The 18854-nt window shown below is 44.1% G+C and overlaps 1 protein-coding gene across 4 annotated transcripts in view; it reads right to left on the reverse strand.

Annotated features, from left to right (window-relative positions):
• Nucleotides 1-2404: 2404 nt before the first annotated feature.
• LOC105566126 (histone demethylase UTY-like) overlaps nt 2405-18854 on the reverse strand; it is an 80666-nt gene continuing 64216 nt past the window's right edge. For 2 of the 4 annotated variants that reach the window (XM_012019878.1, XM_012019881.1), the window contains 11 exons: nt 17933-18061; nt 12974-13157; nt 12531-12584; nt 12357-12419; nt 12034-12249; nt 10868-11023; nt 10202-10382; nt 8086-8400; nt 6357-7916; nt 5684-6277; nt 2405-5353 (listed from right to left, as the gene is read on the reverse strand). In XM_012019878.1, the coding sequence (XP_011875268.1) occupies nt 5087-5353; nt 5684-6277; nt 6357-7916; nt 8086-8400; nt 10202-10382; nt 10868-11023; nt 12034-12249; nt 12357-12419; nt 12531-12584; nt 12974-13157; nt 17933-18061 (3719 nt within the window). In that variant the 3' untranslated portion in view covers nt 2405-5086. The remainder of the gene's footprint in view (nt 5354-5683; nt 6278-6356; nt 7917-8085; nt 8401-10201; nt 10383-10867; nt 11024-12033; nt 12250-12356; nt 12420-12530; nt 12585-12973; nt 13158-17932; nt 18062-18854) is intronic. The other 2 variants (XM_012019879.1, XM_012019880.1) reach the window with 2 other exon arrangements.

Raw genomic sequence — 18854 nt, forward strand, 5'->3', positions numbered from 1 at the left:
ATTTTGATATTAAGATCTTTCTCTTAATCTGAAAAACGTAACTTTAAGCGCCGTTATGGTTGTGGTCCCTACGGGGCATTCTGTATATATGTATGTATGTATGTATAATAAACGCTACGACTTTTTTTATACAGATTTATATCCGTATATACACATATATACGGCTGGATTGATGAGAAAAATATTACCTCGCTATATTCTTCACGGAGCAAAAATAAGTTCTCGTCTAGTCTGCTCGGTCTCTTTCGTAGGGTGTACAACTTAAATTAGAACAAGTAGTAGTAGTAGCCGTAATAATAATAGTAATAGTAGTAGTTTATAGCGAAAATATGCCCTTATACACTCTTTCTCCACTGCCGCCCCCTGACCGATTTAATCCTCCACGGACGGGATTACCCGAAAGAAATGCTCGCGGCTTTTAGGTTTTCCTTTATTTATATTTAAATCACGTGGCAGTCCATGGAGAATTAACGGCGGTCTCTACCTTTGTGCGCGCGTGTATCGAGAACGCTCGAGCTCGTTTGTGCGTGCGTCTGAATGCCTTCCTTCGAAAAGTCCCCATTCATCTCCACGTAGAGGGATAAGCTCGCGGGCGAGCGGACATTGTTTACGCGAGTAGGAGCTTTTACAGAAGATTACGAAAGGCTCTTTTTTTTCGAACTGGAAGGATCAGAATAGCGTCACGCGCATGTTTCTTCGCGTTACATACACACGTTTTACTTTACGAAAAATATCGAACAAACACGCACGATTCGCGATCGTGGCACAAACGACCGGTCTTTCTACTTGTAAATTTTCCTATTATCCTTAACCTTTACATTAAATATATATATATATATTTATATATTTATAATATGCAAAATTTCGTAAATTTTATATAAATATATATAAATTTTATATATATTATACATAGTTTTATATATTTTATATATATATGTATATAAAATTTACGAAGTAGCGTTAATCGAAAGATGTCAAATCAGTTCGAAACTTGCGACCGCCGGCGGGAGGATAATACGCGGTATATCAATCACTTCTCTCCCCGCCGGCGTCGTGCGAAATTGAGATCATATAGCGTGCTTTCGTGTACAATACGATTTCAAATGTATGTGACGAGAAACGAAACTGTTTACATCCTCCCTACGGTGTTCCACCGTGGATTCCGTCGTCTCGACGTCCACGTGTATCTTTACCTTCCCTTTCGTCCCGAAGCGTCGCGCCTGGTCGTCATTGCTGTACGCTAATTACGTCACAAATGCCTTAACATTCGCTCGAATATACCGTGAATCTCGCCGGGGACTCCCGGGCGTTTGTAAGCTGTGTATTATGCAAATTGACACACTTAGCGACTAAACCGACCGACGCTTTATTCGCCACAAATATGAGATTTACTATGAGCTTTCTGGCTTCTCGAGCGTATTTGCAATGCTATCCGCGCAGATCATTCTGCTTGCTTAAGAAGAAAACAGTTTATCTCTACATTGACAGGATTTTTGCTTTACAGTAACTTCTTGACGCACACCCGAGTGAAGGGGAACAGGAACTGTGCAATCATCGGCGGTTCGTACGTAAGGAATCTCATATTTCTGTAAAGCTCCTGAACATCGCACAAATAGGACCGATTTATTAGAGATCCCTCCAAGAACTTCTCCCTTCGACCTCGTCGCCAGGTCGCTCGAGGTCTCTCGTTAAAATGCGACCTGCTGTTAATCTCTTAGAAGTTCTCGGGAATCAGGTCTCGTAATTAATCTCTCGAGAATTTTATCGGAAACCCTTCGGGAGTCTTCCGGGAATTCTCTTCTACGTCGGACTAGGTTCGTCGAGTAAGGTCGGTCGATCGGTCACGCGATGGGGTGCCCAGTTGACCATCTTGTCATGCGATGCGACACATCACCTATCTTCTACATTTTCCTTTACACTTTATACCAATATATCCTGAGTTCACCTTGAATCGATAACGGGTGTTGAATGATTTAGATTTACCTAATTAATCTGGATTATCTAAATTCAGAGCGAGACATTCAATCTCCCCCCGCCGCACAGTCCTTAAAAGTACCTGCGATTCTGAACAGACGACAAAGTTCAGCAGGAATACTACTCTTGGGCAGCCGGGCAACAATAATTTTTCTTGACCGCCTTAAAAACTCACGCCCAAGTAATTATCTAGATTTAGATTATCTAATTAATTTGGATTATCTAAATTTAGAGCGAGGCATTCGATTTCTCCTCGTCGCACAGTCCTTAAAAGTACCTGCGATTCTGAACAGACGACAAAGTTCGGCAGGAATACTTCTTTCGGTCAGCCGTGCGACAATAATTTTTCTTACACAATGCCTGAACGCACGTGTGACACTTTTAATGAAAGAAAAGTGATCGAAGGTAGCAGAAGATGTTGATACGTTGATTCAGCGAACGTTATGGGCATTTATGACTTGTCTAGAGTACAATCGTGTAGAAAATAAGAGGAGAACGCGACGGTCCTCCTTCATCTCTCGTTTAATTCCTCTGAAACTACTGACTCGGTGGAGAACTAGCGCTTCTAGATATTCAAAAATAGATCGCTTCCTTTGCGGATGATCCTTTCCCGTGGCGCGAAGAGCTAACTACTTTGTTTTCTTCTTCTTCTTCTTCCTTGCTTCTGCCCCCCCCCCCCTCTCTCGCAGTTCGCTCGGGACGGGGGTCGAGGAGCTGAGAATTAAAAGTAAATCCGTCTTTATTAAAGGAACACTTGCAAGTAATCGCAGTGAAGCAATTTCTTTCGTCTCTCGACCCGGTGTAACTGCCAGTGGCAGGCCAGGTGCCTCGATTGTCCCGTTCCCGCTGATTTCGTCCTGTACAATATTAGTTTTACAATGGCAAAGGTATCACTCTTAATCCTCAATTCCTCGGATCGGACTAATTTACAGGGTGGCGGTACGGTAAGCGCTCTGGCACGTTACGTCGGCTGTGAACGCCCTGATCAATTGACGAGACTGTGTGAATGAAGGTACATTTGTTGTCTTAAAGTACGATTAACCTGATGAACAAGAAGCTCTTTTTGTCTCTATTTTCTCCCCTTTCCCGAAAATCTTACGTCGCCCTGTCATCTCGTGTCATCGCCCTGCGAGCAATGTGAAATTCTTTCGCGTATATATGTTTCGTCTACATTTTCTCTTTTCGCTACAACTCGATTTCGCTAACAAAAATCACAGCGTACACACACACACACGCACACGCACACGCACACACACAAACGCGCGCGCGCGCGCGTACACGCACGCACGTTACCCTTTATCGCAGAAATATGATTTTAGATAAGAAACAAAAAATATTGTGCATTTCGTAAGAAGTAGTCGACCGTCGCACGCGAGAAACCACAATTGAGTGAAATTCAATGATTTCATTTTTAATCCCGAGACATTGTTGACATGGGCATCCGTTTTCACTCTAGCTCATTTTGCTCTGGACTCTTTATCTCAACTTTTAATTTTAATTTCTACCATTTGCAGATTCGGACAAACGATAATCGTCCTAGATATTTAACTTCCAGCTCGAGGCTTTAATTTTACGTAACACTTAAATTTTAATAATTGATCGTTTCGTTTTTAAACAGGAAATAACATGCATGGTTGGCAGTAGAGATCTCATGCTATACTCTAGAGAGATATTCTTACTAATTTCCTTCCTTTTCCTTTTAGCCCTCATCTCAGAAATTCACATACAAACATGTACAAATGATTTGAGCAGTGCCACGCACGGCAGTAAGATGCCTTTATATTTTCCTAACAATGATTAATCAATGATGTGGGCAATCTCTCGTCCTTATACGATCCTCAATACACATGACAAAGGGCGAATCTCTCATTTTATCTCAGCAGTTTCGTAAGTGGCAGTGAGAACGTATAGTCTTACATTCCAAACTAAACGCAAAGAGAACAAAGAACGAAAAAAACAAAGATTCGAACATTAGATTTTAAGTCTCCATGAAATGATGACAAGGAGAGTGCTACTCACGACACAAGGTCCATCTAGAGAATTCCAATCGCGAATTACAATAATCGTTAATTACAATAATAAATAAACGATGATAAGAGAAATCAGGTCAAATCCGGTAAAAGAAGGATATCCAGCACGTTAAATCGGGATGCCGCGGGCCGATTGTTACACTATTACGTCCTCTAATAATCAGAGACAGTCTTCTCTAGCCAATACCCGAGAGCTATATAAAAAGGTAATAGTGGTCGCCGTCGCATATTTACAAGGAATAATCCGGCGACGACGGTGATATTTTTTTTATAGATAAGCGCGAGTTAGATTTGTACAAACAGGGCTAACTAACGAGCGAACGAGCGAGCCGCAAGCAGCGCGAATCGGTCTTCGCATCTACCGAGGACTGCCCTTTCCATTCACAATCTCTCCTCTTTCCTTGGGATCGGCTCACGAGGCTCTGTCGCGATAAAATCACGTTCCTAACAGCGAATTTGAATGGTCAAGTGCAGATTAAAGCGCATACTAAAAAGGCTGCCGTATACAAATTGAGATAAAAATATATACATAAGTGTATATATATAGTGTGTATATAATATACGTACGCGTGTATGTGCATACGTGTGTATACATATGTGTATATGTATATACATGTACAGGATGAGGTAAAGCATGACAAACTAATGTCTCTGAAACGGTTGTTGGAGAAAGAAAGGAATATCTTTAACAGAGCACACCGTTGGACTCAAAGAAATTTTGCTGCGCGGTAAAAAAAAATGCATCTCCGAGGATCCAATGATTCTTACTTCGAAATATATCTCCCTAAAATCGAGATCTCTCGAGAGAAATTGCTGTCAAGCTTTCACACCATCCGGTATATATTTTCGGACGGTCGCCCACAAGGAGCTCTTAAGGAGCCGGTCCCGCCTCTTTTTCGCGTAGCTCTCAGGTACATGGATAATGCTTATCGTACGAAATGTCTTCTTGTCTCGCGTTAACACAAGGACTAACACTAGCAGTAGCGATCACCATCCGGAAAGAATTCGCATTTCCCGGATGGTAGTGATCACTACTGCTGCAACGTGCTCAGGAAGTCCAAGTATATGTGTTGCATGTAACCTCAGGAGGACTGGCCGGTCTGTGCCTGCAACGTCGTCGCGGCTGTCGACGACGATGACGAGGTGGTAGTGGTGGTGCTGGCGGCGGTGATCGACGGCAGGTTGTACAAGGTGAATCCGTCGTAAACGTCCATCAGGTCGCGCATACGATACTCCTCCAGACAGACGAATCCCTCCAACGAGGGAGATTGTTTACGCGCGCAGTCCATGCAGTGCACTACGTGACGCTTCTCCTGTTCGCGGATAAACAGGATGTTGAACACCTCGATCTGTAAAAAGAAACGTCCAACATTCGTTTTCAATGCGATAATCTTATTAAAGCGTGCGAAAAGTATCGCAAATAAAAATAGTAACACGGTACATAATTTATTTTGTAAAATAAGGATACATGCTAACCGGAAATTATGTAAAACTGTGTAATGTCGATTGTGCACGTTAGTTTAAATAAAAGAACAGGAAAAATTGAAATGGAATGTCAAGGCAATACGTAGCGATTACACAGTTATTCTACAGAGCTTCGAATTTCTCCTTAAAATAAGAAGAAAGTAAAAATCTAAACGTTGGTTTTCAAGACTATTAGCACAAGAAAGGAAACGTACCTCGCACTGGCCGCAGTAATGCGAGGCCTCGTTCTTGCCGCGGCCATGGAAGCGCACTTCTACGTCCTTGCTCTTCACGAACTCCAGTATCAAGCAACACTGTCTCATCGTTCGCAGAAGGCAGTTCTTGATCAGCTCGAACAGTCGTGGATCCGACACCTTGATATTACGCGCCAGATTCCACGAAAGGTGCACCATTGGCACAATCGATTTGAACGCCTGCAGTTTGTTCCATTCGTAACGCTCGATCGCGAGCTGATACTGTCTGGCAGTGAGCGGGCCGACGTTCCACGCGATGTTGTTGCACCAGCCGACCGCCTGCACCCAGTGCACGCAACCCGCGTTCACCCACACGAGATCGCCCGGTCGCTGATGGAACCTGTACACTGGAATATTTTCTTCATACAAGTCGTCTAGATTTGGCCACCAACTACCGTGCAGGTAACTGATGCCATTGCGCTCGCAGAGCGAGCATATCATGCCCCAATACGCGTCTGGTACCGCGAACCATTCGCAGTCGCCCGGCCCGATATTAATGTTGATAGAACAAAAGTTATTGTTCTCTTGGTGCCCGGGGGTTCTGCTCCCAGGTACCTGAAAACACATTAAATCGCACTTAGAAACATTATTCAAAAACGCCTCGTTTTATAATTCATTAAACTTTTTAATATACCTTCATATACAACTGTACAGTGTTCATTCCTAAGATCACGTGGCCCACATGGCTGAGCATGTTGCCGGCTGATACCACCCTGGCGAAGGCCGGCAACTTCATTAGTTCATGCAATTGTGGCTTCCACTTCCTCTCATCTGACAGATCCACGTTGGTACCAAAGCGCAGCATTTTAGTTCCCGGTCGACCGGCTAGACCAAACGTGTTCTTTTTACGTCGAACCGTTTGACCGGTGCTGTCCTTTGAATCCGAGTCTGACAGATTGGAAGCATGTACGCCACCCTGTATCTTCTCTTCTCTCAGGCTGTCCTGAAAACTGTTGGCCTGGTACTGCGCGTACTTGGCAATGGTTGTGTGGCTGCGATGACTGATGCAGTTCCAGACCTTCTTGTTGAGCGCCGAGTCCCAGTTCTCCTCGCTAGTCTGCTGCATCTGCGTGCGCACCTCGATACCGTGATCTGGATTCGCCTCGACCAGAGTCTTAGTTGAGAAAAGGCCGAGATCGAGCTTGAGCGCTGCCGCGAGGCCACGTATCACAGCGATCGGATGCTTTAGACAAAATTCCTGGAGATGCGGACTGAAGGCTTCCTTCTTGTTCTCCAAGTACACGCTCGGTGTGGGCGGCAACAGTTGCTCCCTCGTCAGTCGTTGCGTAGGCGGATCCGGCGGCGCCGGCGGCGGCGAGCGATCGCTCAGTATCGAGCAATTCGGCACCCCTTTCAGCCCCTGACCCTTGCACGCCTCGATCACCGCCTTGGCATCCATCTCGATGCCCAGTTCGTACTCCGGTTGCGATTCGCACAACGACTCGAGCTTCAAGTTCATCATCGGTTCTGTTTTCGAAATACTGCTCGCCTCGCTCTTGTTTAACGTTGTCGTCGTCATCGCCGTGCCGCAGGGCAACGATGACGTCGTCGTTTCGCATTTCACCGTCGTCGTCTCGCACTTCACTGTTGTCACAGTCGTCGTCGCGGTCGTCGTCGCAGCATCCGTCGTCGGTTTCGACTGCGCCGGCTGGAGAACCGCCTCTTCCGGCTTTTCCAGCTTCACTTCCTTCACCTTGTCCGCCGCGTTCTCCTCGAGGTTCGACGGCGAGAACGGACCGGAGCTGAGCGTGCCGTTGTCATTAATAACACTGCCGCTCGACGGTTCCTCCTTCACGACCGTCTCCAACTCGCCGGAACCGAACTGCTTGAGCAGGTCTTCCGCCAGCGACGTGGCTATGTCCTTACGTGACAGCAGCGCGTGCAACTCTTGATCCGTTACACCTAAATTGTCCTTGTTCACTGTAACCGCCGTGGAGCTCTCCGAGTAGCCGCTGCTCGCCGATGAAACCTCTGTGTAGCCCTGAACAGCGTACTGATTCGGCTGCTGCTGATACTGGCCGCCGTACTGAGCGCCGCCGGTGATCTGTTGTCTTTGCGGCGGATAAGCGGGATCGGAGGCGGATTTATAAGGCATTCCTGGTGTTGGCGTAGTGTTTCCGGTTGCCGCCGTATTGTAGCCGACATTGGTGTCGGAAAAGCCCGTCTGCAGCGCAACCGTACCTCCTTGCTGCAACTGAACGTTGATTCATTAAAATAGCTCAAATAGTATTGATCTTCGATGTGACACACACGTCACATTTGAGAATTAAAAGATTGAGAGAAGCACCGCGTGCAATTTTCTCCACCGTACGAGAATCAATGATGCACATTTGATTTTAAGCAATGAGATATAAAATATTTACCGGCTGTTGCGGTATGCCGTAGTTCTTGACGACACCCGATGACTGGCCAAGGTTCTGTGGATGGCTGTACGCTGTAGGATAACCGGGTTGTCCCGGCCTCAGGCCTCGTTGCACCGCTTGCTGCTGCTGCTTGATCTGTTGATGCATCATGCGATATTGGTGCTGCAGCTGGGTAAGCACACTCTGCTGGTGCGGTGACAGACCATTGGGACTTTGTTGCATGTGTTGCAAGTACTGCAACATGTTCACTTGCTGCGACGACATGTAGATCTGCGGCGGCCGTTGCTGCGACCCGGCCGACATTATCTCGTCGTTCTGCCAAACAAAATTGAATTTAGTTAAATGCAAGCCTAAAACGTTTAACTAGTATATTTCATCAGATTGCCAGTATTAATATAAATAAAGTTTCGAGTTTTAATCGACCTCAGCTGGCCACATTTATTAACTACAATTTCACAACGTTTCGACCTTTGGTTTAGGTTCTTATCAAGTGAGATCTGAGAGTAAATGTTTTACATACAGATTACGTAAGAAGTATACAAGAATTGCACAGTATCGCAGAATAATTGTCGGCCTACCTTGTTACGGACTTACGTCAAATAAAATTACAACCGTATTTCAGCGGAATAGACTTCAGTATTAAGAATATAATTTCACTAACATGCGGATCCGATGGATGTAAGACAGAGACTGATTCGTCATTTTAGTATTCAGTGGTCGGGCAACAGTTATAAGCAGAGATGCTTTTGAGAAATAAACAAAACCAAGCTAACAATTTTGTCATATATCGGATTAAGATTGTCAGTGTCGATTTTTAAGTTGGTAGTGTTCTTGGTTTTCTTGATGAGAAACGTTTCAGCTATCTCCCTTTTCTTTGTGTGCTACTCACTGATGAATAATTTTAGGGGATGACCAATCAAAGTCATGGCCGCTTGTTGTGCGGTGTTCGCTGACCACAGAGTGATTTTTAGGGTGTTTCTTTATGTCATTAGCGTGTTCTTTAATACGTGTAGCCAGATGTCGTTTGGTTTGACCAATATATGAGGCCTCACAATTTTTACAATTGATTTTGTAAACCAATTCAGTTTTTTTTTGGGGGGGACGCTCTTTCGGCCGCGCGTGTACAAACAACAACTAATATTTAACTCGGTCCTTTTCAGATATAAATCAAATCGAAACTTAAATGTGATGGCCATTAAATTACTAAGTGAATCCATATACCGTCTTTTCCCACCCTGTACTGTGCGCCGTTACTTTCCGGACATATAACACAGATTTCCCCTAGGTGGGAAATCTGTTCATTATCGTCAGTGAATTCACGTGTTCTAAAAATCGTTCATCGAGACTAGAGCGAGCTCGAGGCTCAAGCGAGATCTGACTTTGTTCGCTGCTCGACAAGAATCGCCGCGGCGCATTTCAAGATGGACACGCACGAGCGTGTGCGGCCAGGACCGAAAAGGGCCCGGGTTAGCAGGGGCGTTCAAGGTCCAAACACAATGCCAGGCAACAGGAATAGGGAATAGAATTTGATGCGTTTGATTGGTTGGCAGAAAATTTCCGATGAAGCCAACGCGTCAAAAATTCTATTCCCTATTCCTATTGCCTGTTGCCTGGCGTTGTGTGATAGGCCTTACGCGCCAAATTAAAATGGCAATTGAATACCAAACAGGGATGGAATATACTGCTTTTTGGTCGCAATTGTGCAGTGAGTGGTTGACAATTTCCCTGGTGTTTCTGACATACGGTAAATTAACGAATAATCTGGAGTCGAACTTATTGACCTTCGTATGATTGTCAGACGGTAAATCGTTATTTAATCGTAACTGGTTGAGACTTCTGTTTATATGTTTGTCGATGATCTTAATTGGAAAGCAATTGTTTAAAAGGATGTTTTTTTTATAATTTGGATGTTGGATTCGTGAAAACTGTCGTCAGACAACTGACATTGACAACTGTTTAATTCACGTTGCCCGTTCACCCTCATTTGTCTTTAATCATAACGACTACATTCTTCACAAATACTTTATCGAGATATATTTATGAGGCATTTTCAGGTTGCATCAAGTTACATAGGGAAAGCAAGTTTCTAGAAAATGTCTCCTATGCATTTTCGTACCTTAAATCGCTTAGTGTTCTGTCCCTGAGCTTGAGGATAAGGCGGAGGCGGTCCAGTCGGTGTGGCACTATATTTGTACGAAGGCCCGCCGGGTTGCTGCTGTTGCTGCTGCTGCCGGCTGGACATCTCTGCACTGATCGGCAGATTCCAAGCCTCTTCGATTGACGGCAAATGCCGCCTCCTGGATGAAGAATAAAAATTACATGAAAGCGGGAAACAAGCTCCGTGACCACAAAATCAAAGGAAAGTGCACTAAAGGTCGACTACAGTTCCGGCTTGCACTGACCTTTAGCTCACTTAATTTGATTTTCACATTTTTGTTTTATTTACGTATTATGCTCTCGGATGAAATTTCATATTATGTTTTAATTATTTATATATTATTCCCTCGGATGGAATTTCTTTATTATATAAACTCGATCGCGATTATTATGTTACTCTTGCCAATATCTGTTAACGAATTTAATATTGGATCATGTATTTTCATTTCAATATTATCAATTTTAAACAACGTAATAGGAACTTTTTGTTAATAGACTTACAGAAACGTGTAATTTCACAAATAAATTCGTCTGTTTCAATGTATGAAGAGTTACACGAAAGATCGTCATAATGGAATCATAATAGGATTGTAATGCATAATTTGTCTTTTCGACGGCGACTCACTTGGTAGCGACGGAAGGCATTGGTGCTTGACTTAGGTGACTCTGCAGAAAGCTGATACGCTGTTGGAGGGACGGGTTCATCGGGTTGTTGCCACCGGACTTAACGCCACCCAGACCCGCGAATGGGCCCGTGCAATTCGCTATATTGCTGTTTCCCCTACGAGTAAAACAGAAAATCTTATCACGCTGACCTAGTAACTCAGTGCAATCGTTGTGTAGTTTTTAGATTTGTCAAACATAAACTCGACCTTCAACTCGCGACACATGACGATCGTTCTCGCGCGCGAGATGCTTGATTATTACGAACTAAAAATAAAATAAAAGTGCACGCGCCGTGGCATGCAAACGATAACATAAGGAAGGAAACTAGCACATGGTATAATTTACGGGGACCACAACGAGCGATTTAATAATTGCACACTGTTCATTTAACTTTGACCACTTAACCCTTTAAATCCTAGGTGGCCTCGCCGCGCTTCTCTATTTTACAATGTTAATATATTTTGTTCCAGATCACTTAAGATATCAGGTATCAAAAGAACACACACGAGTGCCTTTCAAAATTTAATGATTTGATAATATTTTAAATGATATTTAACTTAATTGTTAATGTGATTAATCACTAATGATCTAACTAGCAGATTAACGTAGTCACCAAGGTTGAAGCAACAGGATTACAATAGCATTTAATTGTGGAGCATTTAATAAAAACGATTGTTCCGGTGAAAATATTTTACTAAAAATATGAAATATTTTTGTAAATATATAATTATTTTTATTGTTACATTTTATTTATTATATTGTATAATAAAGATAATATAGTATGAAATTTCGCTAAAATGTATCTGAAAATCTCCCTCAATTGACCCCGTTCCATTATCATTTCATCAATATTTTTTATTTCAGTAAAAAGAGTCCAGTGAAAAATCGGTTTTGTTAAAAAATAATAGTTTTTTAATTCGGTGAATTCCATAATATTAAAAATATTTCATAATTTTTGTATGACTAGCAACTGTAATTTCTCTCGCATTTAATATTATTACGTTGAATTTTATAAGGAAAATTATGACTCATTCTTTAGATACACTCGGTAATTGTTCAGCAACTTTCATTTCACTTTTCAACGATCTCGTACTTTCGGCAAAATTCTTGCAACACACAATTTACCTGGATGCGTTAACGTAACAGGCCAGAGCGTCTTTCGGCTGGCTAACACTTTCGTACAGTATGCCTAGATTAGTCCACGCAGCTGAATGCGATTTGTCTAGTTGCACCGCGCATATGTAGGCTTGCAGTGCATCCATAGGCTGATTCTGCTGCTGATATAACACCCCTATGCTACACCAAGTGTCCGCATTGCCTTCCGACTTTTCGACTGAATTTCTGTCGAGTAACACGAAGAACGTTAATCTCCAAAACGGAGCGAAGAGAATAATAAATGAACGCATGTAGATGTCAAAATATGTAAATATGAAATCTATCATACTCGCCTGATTTTTTTCAATATCTTTGAATTACATTGCAAATTTTCTTCCATATTTTTGACTATATGCCTATACAAATATTACAAATAAACAGATTATAATAAATAAATAAAAAAATATAATCAACAAAAATAAAAAATAAATGTAGGTATTATGTAAAATAAAAAAAAATTTTCTTACAAATTTAGAAAAGTATCAAAATCGCCCCGAATCCCAAAGGGAAAGAATGTGTTTCTGGATAGGGAGAAAAGGTTTTATTATTATTGAGTGTGAATAAACAATTTTCAAATGCCACCCGACGTTTCCAATTTTCAATTCACGTGCGCTCGACTATTACAAAAACTTTTCCGTATATTCAACGCAAACAAATATTCACACTAACGTTGTATCGAAATTGCAATACCAGAGAGCCAGCTATGATCACCACCGACCTCTCGTACCATCTCTCGTATAATAGTCAAGTTTCGAAGCGCAATTATGAGAGAAAAACAAAGCACACAATTATAAGCAAGTAAAATGTGTAAAGTAACTCGTCTGCAAATCACGCCATGAATATTCTCTCGTTGAAATTTGAATCGACATACATACCACATGTACCTGGGCATTTTTTTTTGTGACATTACCTGTACGCGATAAACGCGTCGTGCACCTTTCCGGATGCGGCCAAGCAGCGTCCCAGAAGGTAAAGACTCTGTCCGCTCTTGGGCTCGGCCTCGATGGACTGCCTCAGGCAGTGGATAGCGAAGGCTTGCTTCTGCAGTCTGCTGATGCCCAACACAGTGCACTCAACCACGTGGTACATCCATCCTGCGCAAAGAAACGAGACACGAGTAATGCAGATGCTCCACCAGCCTCGTCTTCGTTTGTCAATTCGAAAACTTTCAGCGACCTTAACGCCACTACATGACCATCCAGAGAACTGAACTTGAATAGACTCTCGCAGGTATGGCCCTAGGTTTACTCTAGGGTTGCCCCCGGCGAGCAGTCGCTTTTGCTACCGCTGTCCCTTCTCTAGGACGGGGGGGGGGGGGCTGTCTCGAATTACCCCTCCCCTGTAGACATAGGCGCAGCAAGTGCGAAAAACGAACCCCGGTAGAATTTTCGCCCTCCTTAAGGCCTGAGTCCACGATGCTAGAACTTGGGGATCAATTCTGCATCTTACAACAAGTACAGTGAAAATGCTACAAGTGAACGGCTGTGTCTCTTTCTAAGGGGACGGGTTAGAAAGAGACCAAGCTGTTCACTTTTAGCATTCTCGCTAGAGCGTAAGATACAGAATTAACCCCTTGGTCCGAGTTCTAGCCTCGAGACACGTGTAGCCAATCACCTTGCAGCTTTTATGGAATATTCTCAAAACTAGAAAATCTGGACAAAGTTCCAGCATCGCGGGAACTGACCGAGTTAACTAATTTCTCCGATCGGTCAATCGCGATCCGCTTCCACCTCTTCGGCAGCTTTAACAATTACTTTTTATGGCTCGATGTAATTTTTAACCTTTCAATTTTTAATAATTTTTGTTATTATTTAATAACGAGATAAGTCGCGAGATGTCGATGCTTAATTAACGAGCTATTCACTTTTAGCGCTCTCGCTAGAGCGTAAGATACAGAATTAGCCCCTTGGTCCGAGTTCTAGTTTCGAGGAACGTGTTGCCAATCAACTTGCAGCTTTTATGGAATATTCTCGAGACTAGAACCTGGGCCAAGTTCTAGCATCGTGGACACAGGCCTTAGGACAAGCCTTAAGGGATTTTCGCGCGTACATATAATACATTCGAGCGCCTGCGTTCGCCAATTGCCTTTGAATTGACCGCTCACGTTCCGGCTCTCTCGGGGAATTGCTGATTAACGATAAGATGTTTGATTAACTCCGCCTCCCTCGGAACGGTTAAAGTCGTCCAATTTCCGCGAAGGATACAAAACATCGAATAATTATCGAACTCTCTCTCTCTCTTTCTCTCTCGGGGCGCTTTCTTCCTTCAGATGTAGGGTAATATTTTATTACGTAACGCATGAGATTATTCCACGACATGTTGCAGCGAGGAAAAAATAATATTAATATTTTCGCGCGTCCCCGATATAATGACGTTGATTTGTAGCCGACGCTTCTGTATTCGCGGGACGCGTGTTTACCTGTTGATACCCGCACGGATTAATCGTCGTGGGAAAAGCGGGGCGTCGGCAAGAAGTTGTTTATTCGCAACAATAAATGCGCGGCCGTAAATGGGCGAACACGTGGCGGAGTCGCACGTGGAAACTGACCGAGTTAATTAATTCCTCCGATCGGTCAATCGCGACCCGCTTCCACCTCTTCGGCAGCTTTAATAATTATTTTTTACGGCCCGATATAATTTTCAAACCTTCAATTTTTAATAATTCTTTTTAATTATTTAATAACGAGATAAGCCGCGAAATGTCGATGCTCGATTAACAATGATTACACTAGACTTCCGCGTTCAATGCATATTTGTCGCGCATTTCCACCTGAATCAAGGGCGGGCCGTCCGAATTCCCTCGAAAATATCCCCGCCAATTTATTCACGGGATTAAAATAATCGCGGTACGCACCGCTCGTCTACCTTTAATGTTATTTATTCACCTGGCGTATTTACCTGCACTAAACGCCACATCCGCGTACACGCTCGATTTGCAAATCCGCCTGACCTGCCTTTAAATTTGTCCACCTGGCCACGGTCGGGTCCCGAAAGCTCGAGTCGAATCCGTCGGTCGTTTTAAACCACCCCGACCGACTAAACTGTTCCCGAAAGAAGCCTCCTCTCGATAGTTCAAAAATACTACATCGTTCAGGAAGACACCGTTGCACCTTCCTGAGGGGTAAATGCCTCACTGAGGGCATTGTGGTGTACAGTTTTTCGACATTACTGGGCATTACTAGACATTTTTTGGGGCATTAGGCCTTGCTGAGGCATTCCAGAGATAAAATAAGATAAAACGAGATAGATAAAATATTACCTCAGCCAGGGTTTGAACCTGGACTTCTCTACACTCTAGGCGGGCGTAAAAAATGCCAGTGAGTACCAGATATGGTGAAGAAAAGTTGTTAATTATTGCTGGCGACGTGAAGGATTTTCTTATTGGTTAAACAAAATAAAATAAAATAATAAGATAAAGTAATGCCCACTGGGCATTAGCGGGCATTGGTGTACATGATTTTGGTCAGCGGTTTACCCCTCGTGCGCCTCTGATCTTCGAAAAAGGACTCGTCCAAGTTTTCGGGGAAGTGTGGAACATGAAAACGAAAACGCGGAGTCGCAGTTCTAACTCCAAAAAACAGGTGGCATTCGGGAAATAACATTAGGCCGCTCGTTGCGAAAAAAAGTGGTCGAATCGGTGAGATCCACGTCCACCTAGAGACAGGCGGATCCAAGTTCAAACAACCCTGGTGAGACTTTTCGCAATAAGTTCATCGTGAAATTATTTAGATACCAAAGCCACCGGCCCCAGAGTTTCAGATCAGGTGTGAGGTAAGGCTAAGTCCTGTATTAAAAAAATATGTACATTTGCGAATGCTATAATACATAAACGTTATATAAAAAGAAGAGCAATGTTTGGTGACAGAAGTTGGATTTGTCCCCCTCGTAGTTATTCAACCGACGAAACTCGTCGCGTGTCGAACGAGAAAGACGTTCCTTCTCAAAGGAAAAGAGAGAGCGGACGAGGTAGAATTCCAAAAAAAGGGGGGGAGGGAAGCGAGACCGGTCGCGACCGAGACGGTTCGCCGACACGCGAGGAGCCATAAACGGGTCCGTGAAGTGGACGTCCCGTTCGCAATGTCCTCGAGGAAGTGCAGCCTCGAGAGAAAAGACGCGCTGTTCGAGAGACGGACGAAACGCTCCGACTTTCGTCAGTCACGGAGCGATCTGCTCCGAAGTGCAAACAAAAAGGAAAAAGCAAAGGAGGAAACCGCTTGTCAGCCCCGAGACTGTGCTCGTACGTCGCGTCGTTCGGAAAGTAACGGTGATTAACTTCACGGAAAGCTCGAAGGACCTTCATCAAGGCCTTTATTTTTAGGGACGGACGGGGGAAAGGGGTGAAAGAATACGAGTCTCCAACTTGCCAACTTGCCCACGGTCTACCTTTTCCGGGTGAATAAAAAAAAAAGAGGCGGCAAGAGAGATGCCGCCGAGACCGGTAGCAAAGGAACGGCGGCGAAAGGGCGATTTTTCCTTTAGATCGTCGCGCCTTCAGCCTCACGGATTCGGCTGAAGGCTCTTGGCGGGCCGGCTGCACTCTGCCAAGTAGTCTGCAGACACGTGTATTGATTTATTCCGGGTTAGGGTGGACTGGGGATGAGACGGTGAGGCAATTCGGGGGGAGGGGGAGGGGAGGAGTGAATGAACGAGGAACAAGGAGGGCAGGAGAGGCCGCGTGAATGGATCGGAGAGAGAGGGTGCGAGGCCCTAGTTGTGGGAAAACTATCCTTAGCTTCTGTTTCTCTCGCACCTGCCCCTATGCCTCTCTCCCTCCCTCCCGTTTCTGTCCCAGACTGGCGCATAGACTACCCCCGAGCGCACCGCAACGGGGTACGTTCAAGTGTCCCCCCCCTAGATCTAGGATCGCGGCACCCTCGGAGATACTTTCGAAAGTAACGCGCAGTAAGTTGCAACGTCGACAACTTCGACGTCCCGTTTTCAATCATTTACGCCTGCGACTGCGAAATGTTGTTTTGAAATAGTCGTAATAAATGGGCGACTTAAAATATTTTTAATATTAACACGTTATATTAAATATTATTAAACTTGCGCCCAAGTTTTTAGTCAATTTCACTTTCGTTTAATTGTTCAGAGTGTCTTAGGTGTAAGCCATAAGGTAAACTGAACACTGCGGTTTCGACTAATTAAACGTGAACCTGGAACACGACGTTAATTATAAAGAAACCGTCTCTTTATCGCGAAAGTGCCGTAAGAATTTCTAACTGGAAATTGTTAAAAATGCTCCCATTCACGGTTAAAAATTGCATATAAATTTATCGACGAAACTTTTGTTTTCACGCCTCTATCCGTCTCTGCGTTAAATATTTACGAACCACTCCTAGAGAATGTCGGAACTTCCAAGTAGAACTTTCCAAAAGTAATATTTTTGTTTCGCATTCCGCTCTCCACAATAGCTTAAATATTTATACGTGAAATATTTACGCAGCTTCCCCGAGCTAAACAGAATGTGTCGAAATCTCTAAGCATTCCCGAGCGGCAACATCTTTCGCCGTCCCTTTTCCAAAGATCTCCAATATTTGTACGAGATATCGCGGGTCAATTTTTATCTTTTATTTTCCCCGTCAAACTACCCAATTTTGATGATGTGAGTAAGCGATTAAATACGAAGGACTCAATTTTGAAGATGCAACTAGACGATAAGGCTGATTCCTCTAATCTCCGGATCTCGCCCAAACACATTCCGTAAGCCGACGGTCGATGAAAATGTTTCCGGAGGTGTTTTTAAAGCGTTTCAATTAAAAAGATTTCTCTTAAAAAATCCAAGTCAATTTTGCCCCAAAGTACAACGAATTTCATTTTTTTTTGTCCCAATGAAACTGTTCGGAATCTTAATTGGCGACGGACTTACCCAATTGGCGGCAGATGTCAGCCTTCAGATGTAACGGCAGGACCTTCTCCTTCAGCAGGGCCTCGTAATGCTCCTTAGCGAGGCGATACTTGCCCTGAACCTCGTACAAGTGGGCAATGTGGAACTTGACTGCAACAAACACGCGGAAGATGATTCCTCGGTGAGCTTTTCGATGAAGTCATCAGTCTAAGTTCTCCCCCGAGACCGATGGTCGCGAGGAAATTAAATTATGCCGATATATACTTCGTCGAGGGCGAGCTTGTCAGTTTGAGAGACGATGGACGACTGTTATTCCTACTTTGTTCGGTGAAACGGAGTAGGCGAGAGGAGTGTCGAGAGTGTGGGTCTGAAGAGGTCAATAGGAAGAGCGGTCGCCGGCGAGCGGAAGGTCCCGGGTTCGTGCCCTGGTCCCGCGTCCTCGTTCGTTATTTTTCCCGCCCAAAAGTTATCATCGGTCAATAATTGATTCGAGGTCTCGATTGATTCTCGACCTCGTCGACAGCAGCGAAGCGCCGATGAGCACGCGCGCGAGACTGGCGCGCGAGTCGCGCTCAGCCGGCTATTTAAAAGCGCGACTTCCGGCGGTGAATTATACATTCCCGGTATCCGAAAGAGAGAGAGAAGAGAATGATTCCCGCGCGAATCATCACGTGGAAAACGTACAATTCGGAGTCATGAATCAACCGAGTCATCGTCGTCAGTGTGATTCATCCGCGTGGAACCTCCTAGGAACTTGTTCTACATACGCGTCTGTGTACGAGATGCGGAGAGGGGGAAATCCCCCCACGAGACCGGTTTCAATATTAATGACAGATTTCCCGATGAATTAGGTCTTGTTTTTTCTCCGGGGAAAACGGAGAGCTCGGTTAATCGGGAGTTTCCACCTTCGTGACGTGAAAATTCAAATCTCATTGCAACAAAA

The sequence above is a fragment of the Vollenhovia emeryi genome, unplaced genomic scaffold, assembly GCF_000949405.1.
Source record: "Vollenhovia emeryi isolate VEMERY1.0 unplaced genomic scaffold, V.emery_V1.0 DF939147.1, whole genome shotgun sequence".
Lineage (NCBI taxonomy): Eukaryota > Metazoa > Arthropoda > Insecta > Hymenoptera > Formicidae > Vollenhovia > Vollenhovia emeryi.